This window comes from Corvus moneduloides, chromosome 14 (assembly GCF_009650955.1).
Source record: "Corvus moneduloides isolate bCorMon1 chromosome 14, bCorMon1.pri, whole genome shotgun sequence".
In the NCBI taxonomy this organism is placed as follows: Eukaryota; Metazoa; Chordata; class Aves; order Passeriformes; family Corvidae; genus Corvus; species Corvus moneduloides.
This window is the reverse complement of record NC_045489.1, coordinates 10,594,597-10,604,142: the sequence shown is the minus strand read 5'-3', so window position 1 is coordinate 10,604,142 and position 9,546 is coordinate 10,594,597. Positions and strand designations below refer to the sequence as shown.

General features: G+C 45.3%; 1 protein-coding gene across 6 annotated transcripts in view; it reads right to left on the bottom strand.

Moving 5' to 3' along the window:
• Window positions 1–2,325: 2,325 nt before the first annotated feature.
• GRIA3 (glutamate ionotropic receptor AMPA type subunit 3) overlaps window positions 2,326–9,546 on the bottom strand; it is a 148,092-nt gene continuing 140,871 nt past the window's right edge. For 2 of the 6 annotated variants that reach the window (XM_032123645.1, XM_032123643.1), the window contains 2 exons: window positions 5,333–5,580; window positions 2,925–4,754 (listed from right to left, as the gene is read on the bottom strand). In XM_032123645.1, the coding sequence (XP_031979536.1) occupies window positions 5,335–5,580 (246 nt within the window). In that variant the 3' untranslated portion in view covers window positions 2,925–4,754; window positions 5,333–5,334. Of the gene's footprint in view, window positions 4,755–5,332; window positions 7,878–9,546 lie in introns of those variants that run through there. The other 4 variants (XM_032123646.1, XR_004242982.1, XM_032123641.1 and 1 more) reach the window with 4 other exon arrangements.

Genomic DNA, 9,546 nt, shown 5'->3' with positions numbered 1-9,546 from the left:
CAGAAGGAAAAACTATGCCACAATGATACAGTAATTATTTTATTTTGTTGTCAGGTGTGGTGTGACATGGGGAGGAGCTGCTGTTGGTTTGGGGTTTTAGGCCTGAACTTGAACACTGTTGTTGTCCTTTTGCTCCCACTGATGGCTCTTGGAATTTGATGCATTACTCCGAATTTTTCGTTATATTATTCCCCACCTGCAGAAGTATAGAGACAAGGTCATGCTGGGATGTGTTAGAGCTCAGCACTCCAGGGGTGTTGAGCAGCCCTGCTGCCATTGCTGCAGTCTGTGTAGCAAAATCCAGGTTTTGGCCCAAAGTGCACTTGTGGCCCAGGGAGGCTCCGGATTCCGGACAGCGCCAGACAGGCCTGGGATGACCAGGTCCTCTCCTGCCTCTCATCCCTGTGGCCACAGACCTATGTGAGGCCATCCCCCACCACATGCCAGCTGGCCAGGCTCTCCCAGCTCATTGGGGCAGCTGTGTCCCTTCACCACAGCCCTAATTGCCCTGTTTCACCTGACACATATTTATTAGAAAAACGTAACACCCATTGTGCAGGATCTGGTGCCTGCTGAGCCCCAGTGGGGCAGCACTGCAGTGACTGCTCACTCGGGGCAGGGTTGGCATCAGTCTGGTGCTGGCCTTTTGCTGGGGCTCAGGGGGCACACTGAGCCCTGCTTGCAGACACATTTTGGCAGGTCTAGGGGAAGGGGGCATAACTCACCCCGTGGCTGGTGCAGGTCTGTGTGTGGCTGTCAGGCAGAAGGGAGTGGTTCAAGACTGCTCTCTAGAAAAATGCAGCCCACCCACGTTGGCCTGGATGTTGAGCATGAAATGAAAGCTGAAGGACAGAACAGTATCTTTTTCCATGCCTCCCTGCATTCATTGTGTGGGAACTGTACACATAAATAGGCTCATTTCAGCAAGGCCTCCTTGTGCCCTGTGGGAAGGGTGGTCTCACATGGAGCCCAGTGTACTCAGCACAGCACCCTGCTTACACCTAGGACAACCTGAAATCTTCATCCTTGTAAGGTGGTTTAGGGTCAAATAATTGTTGTTTACTGCTCTGATTTAGTCCTTGCTTATTCCTGAGCTTATTTGCAGTTGCTGAAGCCTCGGCTGAAGACACAGGGTGGGCTCAGCACATGTCCCCCACTGCACCCATGTACAATGAGCACCAGTGGCAACTCCATAGGGATTAGGACAGGGCCCAGTGGTAGGGACCCCACTGCCAGGCACCAGATGCTGAGCTGGAAAAGGTACATTGACTGCCAGTACATTTTTCCTGTTTCCCCTGCAGCCAGAGGCAGTGCCACAGGGACACTCCAGGCAGCTCCAGTTTTGCAGGGTGTGTTTTGCCCAGCAGATACCAAACCACTCAGGTCCATGCCCACCTGCTCTGCAGCAGCACTACTGCCCAAGACCTTCACTGGGGGATTTTTTTTTTGATTTTTCAGAGGCCGATTTTTTTCATCCCCAGTCATCCAAGAGAAGCCTGGTGCTGTTCCAGCTCAGCTTCAGCAGGCCCTGGGTGCTTACAGCAGTGTAACCTTCAGTAGTCCTTGGAAGGAGCACAGGGAGCTGGTTCCTCATGGGGACCGTGAGGGTGGTGTGGCCAGGGGTACCCCCAGAGAGGCTGCCCCTGCTGGGGTGTGGTTTGAGTGCACACCAGCTGTTTAATACCAGGATTACTTCCTAAGGTTCATAGTTTGTGGTGACTTGGAAAAACTACACTGTGGGTGAAGTAAACTCAATAAATTAGAGTTGGGATTAGCTGCAATGTTGGGTGAAGGGCTTTTTCCTTAAAGAAGCATTGCTGAAAAGTTGGGAATTGCAGGAAAATACATCTGTTTAGTGAACATTTAAGGAATTTATCTACCCACGCTGCTGCCCGCTGCAGGGGCAGGGCAGAGCATCTCTCACCCTGGCTGGACCCTTGAGGCTTCTCCCCTGCTCCTTCCCTGCTCCCAGGGAGCTCCTTGCACCTTGCAGGGTCAACCAGCTTCTATCATCAAGAAAATAAAAAATTAGCTGGTTTGCAGGTTACCAAACCAGAAAGACCCATTTCCCAGCAGCATCCTCAGTTCAGTGTGGGAACCCCTAAACTGGCCAGGCGGGACAAGGCTTTGAGCAACCTGGTCAAGAGAAAGGTGTTCCTGCCCATGCTGGGGCCGTTGGAACTGGGTGATCTTTAAGGTCCCTTCCAATCTGAACCTTTCCAGGGTTCTGTGGTAAATATCTGAGGGGCATCCCAGACTGGCCAAAGGGAGAGCAGTAGGGAGGGACTCTTTCTCTGCTGAAGAAAAGAGAAGCAAGCTCTTTAATATTTTTTTTTCTTTACAGTTTTATTTACAAAATGTATTAAAACTCTTTGTACAACACCTCATCAAAATGAGGCTCAGTAATTGATGCCCACACATGCAGTTTATGCTTTTACAGCCATTAGTTTGCTTGGCAATTTTTCTGCTCACTCAAGTGCAGTTTCAACGACCAAAATTACGAACTTAAATTACAAAAAAAAAAAAAAAAAAGAGAGAGAAAAAAAGAAAATGGAAAGAACCCCCAAAGCCCCTAAAGCAAAACAAAAAAAAAAAAAAATATATACCAAAACAAATCATCATGAGACTACTGCCAAACTTCCAATAGCTTGAAGTTGGTAGCTGGAATTGGTAAGCACTCAACACATTTTAGATTTACATGCAAGTTTAAAAAATACCGAACCGTTTACCAAACTCTCTTCACTGGTGTGAAGCCTCCACTCTTAAAAATTGATCTGATAAACATACATCTTTTATACAGCTTTTAAGAAAAACATTTGTTTTAAATACAACTCATAACTGCACAGCTTTAGCTCGCCCTTGCTGGGGATGTGATCGCGTTCAGAAGTTGAAAAAAAATCACAGTTTCATGAAAAGAAAATGAAAACAATTTTTTTGTCAATCTTGTTAAAAACTTGAACAATAAATTATTCTCCTACGAGCTTTTAAAATGATTTTATATTACATTTTGTTGGAAATACTTATTTTTAACAAGATTTTCTTTTTCTTTTTTCTTTTTTTTTTTTTTGTTTGTTTTTTTTTTGTTTTTAAATCCTATTAAAAGTTCAAATCTATCATCAGCAAACTAAACGCCTAAGGGTCAGACTGGTTTAAATGAGTTTCTTTTTCACTGTATGTTACTGATGAAATAAAAGTCTATCATAAACTACGGAAAATACATATTGTCGATTAGAGGTAATTAGTATGCAGACATTCCATTGAACATTTCCCATGGATTGACAATATGTTTAAAGTTTTGTGGGTTTTTTTTCTTTATCTTTTTTTTTAATTTTTATTTTTCAAGATGAAGTTAAGTAGTATCCAGGCAGAGGTTCAAGGCTGAAATGCTGCTGCTGTCTAAGACGTTGGATGTGAGTAGTAGTGAGCCCCTCCTGTAGCAGAGGTGGCTGGAGCACGGTGTCCTCCTCACAGAGAGGCAGGGACAGGAGCATCCTCTCACCAGGCATGAAACAAGAGTTGGCAGGAGCTGATATAATATAACACTACTAGCAGGAGTCATGTTAGATCACTTACTATTACTCTGGAACTGCAGCTCTAACTGGAGTTACTATCCTCTTTCCTTACTTCTGTTTTACAAGGACCATTACCGAGAAGCATTAGCTGAGCACAGTGCTAGGTGGGAGAGAACTGCGGAGAAGCAGAAGCAGGCCTGGGAAAACCTAACCTGCCCTTCTCTTGCTTCATTGCTTGATATTAAACAGTGAATTAAAATGCAAATGCACAGCAAGAAAAGAGATATATGGTCTGAACCTAAACAGCAAGTAGCTTTTCCTTTTTTTTTTCTAAATTTTAAAAGCCACCTGATGTCATTTTAATAAAGCACGTATAGGTATGCCTGATGATAGAACAAAAAAAAAGGAATGCAGTATTTTCTGCCTGCACTTTAGCTACCTTGTCAAGAAATTAATTTACTGATCTGGAAGCAAGACATGCAGTTCCACAAATTACTTTCTTTTGGATTAACAGATTCACAGTCATTGACCTTAATTGGTTTGAATGCACAGATTCTTTCCTTCAGGTGTTACACCTTTTGCTGCTATACAGAATTGCTCAAATTAGCTGGAGGATTAAAGTGGCTCAGAAAAAAAATCAAATCACACCACTGTAAGTAAATACTGAAACACCTTGACATCAGCTCATACAAGCAGTGGCAGGCCAGTCCGCATTTGCACGCAGCAGATTTCTGAGGCTTTGTGTCAGGAGGAGTTTCATAATTTGATACGACTGGGGTGGCTGATGAAACCAGCTGTGGTTGCTTTCAGGACACAAGTTCAGTTACTGTGCAGTGGTATCAAAGAATGGCTTTTGTTACACTGATCTTTTTTTACAAGAATTTTTTTTTTCATGTACCAATATCTTGTTACCAGTCCTTTCCTTTTCTTTTTCCCTTTCATTTTTTTCATTTTTTTCTTGTATTTTTCTTTTCTTTTCCTCTCTTCTTCTTTTTCTTTTACTTCTTTGAAGCAAAGCAAGAATATTTCGGTGATGGTTTGCATTGTTGTGAGTCTCAGAGTCTTCCATAAGGCACTGAAGGAAAAAATACCAGTTTTTCCTATTAAAAGTACATTGCACCATCATCAATGCGTGTCATGCCTGACACCTCGGAGAGAGTACAACTGGCTCAGGTGGTCTGAATCCATGAAGTAGCCACATTCTCTGCTGCTTTTTGTCTTGCATGCTGTCAGGGTGAAGATCTAAAATAAAACCAGAAAGATTTCATCACAGCCTGGCAGTGAGGGGCAGGGGAGCTCAGCCCATGGAGGGGCACAGGCTGTGGGCAAGGGGCTAATCAGGCCTTCTCAGAATCATTTGTCAGCAATTCAGCTCTACTTTTCCTGCTTTGGAAATCATGAATTCTAGTGTAGAAGGTTTGGTTCTATTGTAAATTTTTTTTGAAACTTCCTAAAAGCACTTACCTGACCTGATTATAGTTTACAAAACATAGAGGAAGAGATCAGCAACAAGAGATAAGAATTCTGATTATAGTGATTTTTAAAGCAATTAACAAAATACTTTCATTTGAACTAGCACGATGCTGGCGAGAGGAGTTACTCACTTCAGCATGAAGTGTGTAAAACAGAAGGGTACCTTTCTGATCCTGCTTCTGATCAGGAAAGAAATTTTAATGACTGATACTTAGAAACTGCCACAAGACGGTGCTTCAAAAGCCTCTTGCAGCAGCTCCCTGGTGCACACAACAGAATAGCACAGACAGCTAAAATGGAAAGAAAGAAGAAAACCCAGAGGGTTTGTTCCCGGCCCGCAGCCGTACCCCTAGATTTTCACACTTTCTGTGCCGTACACGTTGTAGCCTTCCCTGTAGGTAGCGTAATTCTGGGTGTTGGTGGTGGGAGCGGGTTTGAAGTTCTGCGTGTTCTTGGTGAGTTTCATTCGCTTGGACTCGGCCCGAGACTTGTAGCAGAACTCGATCAGTGCCACCATCATGGCCAGCCCCAGGCCTCCCACAAGGATATAGAACACGCCAGCAACATTGCTCAGGCTCAGAGCGCTCGTCTTGTCCTAAGAGAAACGAGCCATGCTGTTAGTTCTGCTGGGAGGGGCAGACAGACAGACAGACTGACAACAGGCTACTTTGCATTAGCCCTAGCTGGAATAGCTACACCCACGGTATTCAGTGTCCAGCCCACGGACCAGTGCTGACCCCCCATCCCCGCAGCTCGGGGCTGCACAACAGTGACTCCTCTGTCCTCCACCCTGTGGTGGGTGAAACCCTGGCTGACTCCAAGGCAATGAGGTTATTTTGGACACTGACTTCCCCAGGCCTTTGGTGTCCCAGAGCAAAGTTGCCTATGGCCGAGCATCCCTGGTAGCAAAGGCACTGGGGGAAAGCTGTGCCAGTGGCTGCATAAAACAGCAGAATTTACAGCAGGCCATGACAAAACTAGAAAAAGAAAAAGCCAAACCACTACACACTTGGGTTTGGTCAATGTAGGTAAAATTCTTGAGATGCTGCTAAACTTAACTACCTTTTTATTTCAACAGTTAGGGAAAAAAACCCACCCTAGAAAGATGGTCAGTTACTTAGAGGTCAAGTAGCAGAGCCCTGAGCTAAACTAGCACCTTCTGGAGAGTGAGTTACTGAATGAAACCTGACATTGTAACACAAAAATCACTGGTCAGGGTTTATCTTCCTTCAATACATGTCAGATGGGGGAGAAGCTTGCATTTTAAAAAAGAGGGTTCTGGAATGGGATTAAATAGACCTGCAACCCTTCTGCTGCTGCATGGGTGGGTGGCTGTGGGCAGGAACAGCTCCTGGTTGGCACGGCCCAGATTGGGCTGACACACCACAGTGGCCTGAGTGTGCCCTGATGGGCAGGTGCTAAAGAAATTTGGCTGTGCCCAGAGAAGACACTGCTGACAGAGCTCGGTTAATGAGTCTCTCTAGGGAGAGCTAAATTTTGCATATAGTCAGAGTAAAATATGATCTACCTTGTAAGTGTCTGTGTGTTTCACAGGCAGTTTGGATACACGTGGTTGTAGCAAACAACCTGCCATTTAAACTAAAGATCTTAATCATTTATACCTCTTTTTGATCACAGTTCCTTTTGGAAGCTGCCATGTGTTCAGATACCCCATAATCCCAAATTTATCTGATACAACAGCTACTGGGTTGTGCCCTAAGTAACTTCCAGTCCTACTGAAATCAATGAAATTTTATTATTGGCTTTGCTGGAACTTGAAATTGTCCTCTGACACTGAAAGGGTGCTTTGAAATTATAGTTTTCTGTTCGAATGATTACAGAGAGCACTTCCAAAGGCACCAGGGGAGTTAGGCACTCAACTGTGACTGATTTCAGCTGGAGCTGAATTCCTCCTCCTCTTGGTGCCTTTGAAAATGTCCTTCACTCCAACAAGCCCAGCACTTTTACAGAGTTTTTCTTCCCAATGGGTCTATAAGCATTAAAAAAAAATTTAAAAAAAAATCATTCTTTTAACTGAGTGGTGTAAATAAATATTTCCTGCAATTTAAGTGTGCAGCTACTGGGCCGATCCACCTCAGAGGTGGGACCTCCCCTGGGGTCTACAGTGGTCCTGCATGAGGCTGGACAGCTCCATAGCATGGCTGGTGGATGACAGGACAGTACAGCAGCAAAATAGTTCAAAGCAGTATAAAAAGGAATATACAATATTTAGGTAATGATTCACCATTAGTATTTCTAGATTTTTTTTTTTTTAAATCCAATCAATTTCAAAATGAATTTGCAAATAGGGCAGGAAAGGCATTTTTTCCTTATTAGCTGTCTGTCCTGAAAATTTGTGCCCTTAGCAAGCATGTGACTGTTTCCCAAACTGACATGTAGAGAATCTAAGTAATAATTTTGAAACAAAAATTTTTTTTTCAATAAAAATAAGAAAAGATGCTGGCCTGAACAATAGACAGTGACTGTGCTGAAACTTGCACATTTAAATGAAGACATCAGCTTGGGAGACTTTGGGGGCTTCTCTTAGCATGTTTTTCTAGCAAAATACTCACACAGAGAAACATACTTACAACTACAGTCTGTTACTGCATATAAGAAAAATGCTGTCATGTTCTGAGAATTACTTATTTTTTTCTATTCTTTTCTTTCAACCTTCAAAACGTAAACAGCAACTTTTGAAAGTCATTCTTGGTATAAACAAACAGTGGGTCAAAATGTGATTGCTAATCAGTACAAAAAGACCTTCAGCGACTGACCTTACTTCCGGAGTCCTTGGCTCCACATTCACCCTTATCGTACCACCATTTGTTTTTCAGCTTGTCTAAGATGCCTTGTTCACTGAGTTTCAATACTGCAAGGTTTACAGGAGTTCTTCACGTGGGAAATAACATAAATAACATTATATTATGTTATTTTATGTTATTCAATCTTTAAACTACTTTAAAACTATACAAAGCGATAAAGCAGGGTTCCTGGCCACAAAGTATTTACACTGCAGGCAACTGGATCATCCCCTTAAGTTAACGCTAGAGCATCTCTACATTACCAGGTCCTGCCCATATCGCTTTGAGTAATCGGCACTCACTGTTAAATGAAGGCAGTAGAAACAAAGCAAGGCCAATCTCCCACTTTGGTGCACCACAGGCACCTGCAGTAGCTTTATGGACTTGGGTAGGTTTGATCCAGCAGGACCCCCCTATTGCACTAACAGAGGGAAGCCCCCACACCAGCCACTGTGGCTTCTCATGGTCAAACAACGCTTGTGGGCCCCGATCCCTGGCAGCCCCCGTGCCTGGCGGGTCTCTGTGCACATCTGCAAAGCAAAAACCCCCAGGCTGGATCCATGGAGGAGGTTTTGCCAGCCATCACAGCCACTTCCCTGCTGGAGGTGGCTTCTCCAGCTCCTGTGGCTGGCGCTGCAGGGGCTGTGCTCGGAGGCATCATGCTTAGCTGCACTCCCCAGAACTGCTGCATCTCGAACTCCCCAGTCCAGGGAACTGCAGCAGAAAATAAGCAAATGCAGACCTCTATGAAGCAAATTAGGGAATATGGAAACACCGGCTGAAAGTGCACAGAGTGGGAAATGTTGGCTGGATAAACGGAGATGGCTGACTCATGCTGCCAAGAGCCCACAGCCCAGGGGGACTGAGCTCATCTGCCCCTCCCATGTGGGAAAGCAGCACCTGAGGAGCTCTCGGTTGGGTTTTGTCATTTCCACTTCCTCCTTGTGTGATGTCCTGTTTTTTTTCCCGCCTGTTTCCATGTGACAGGCTCCCTGCGTAAGAGACACCTTCAGTTCCTGCTCCTGCTTGAACAGCGCCGATCCCTGCTCCACAGCTGCACAGGGCTGGGTCCTTATCCTAAGCAATGCAGCACTGTGCGTGGGATAACACCAGGCAGACACATGCACAGCCTGCTTCAGGTCCATTCAGGCCTGCTGTCAGCAGAGGAGACACAGGAGCTCAGCCCATGTCTGCTCCAGTGCCAGCCTCATGGCTGGCTCTTGCTGCTCCCTGCCTTCCTCCCACCCCTGCCCAAAGTTCCTGACTCTCTGCAGAGCAGAAGAGACTCAGGAGAAAGAGCAGCAGGACCTATACAAAACACCTTAACTAGAAGCTAAATTCTACAGCGGCATTCAGGGAAATATCCCCAGACTGGGAGGGCTCACAGCTCTGAGCAACAGGAATGGCTGAGCCCTGCCTGGGGCAGGGCAAGATGCTGGAAGAAGTAGCTGGTAAAGAAAAGCCCTTTTCCCTCATCTGCCAAGAAGCTGCCTCTGAGATGGCTGTGAGACTGCTGGTGGCTGATGTTGGGAAGTGCTGCCCTCGGAGATGCTTCGTGTTCTTTGGCAGGAGGGTGGCAGCCAAGCCCAGGAAGCTTGTGGGGTATCATGAGAAAAATGATCGTGTTTAAGAGCTCCTGAGCTGAACGCTCCACAGGCTGCTCCGACATGACTCTATGTAGTGTCACCCAGGCCAGCAGGGAGGCAAGGGCAGGGAAAAGCCATCCAGGTGGGGAGAACCGCTGGTCCCAGTGGCAG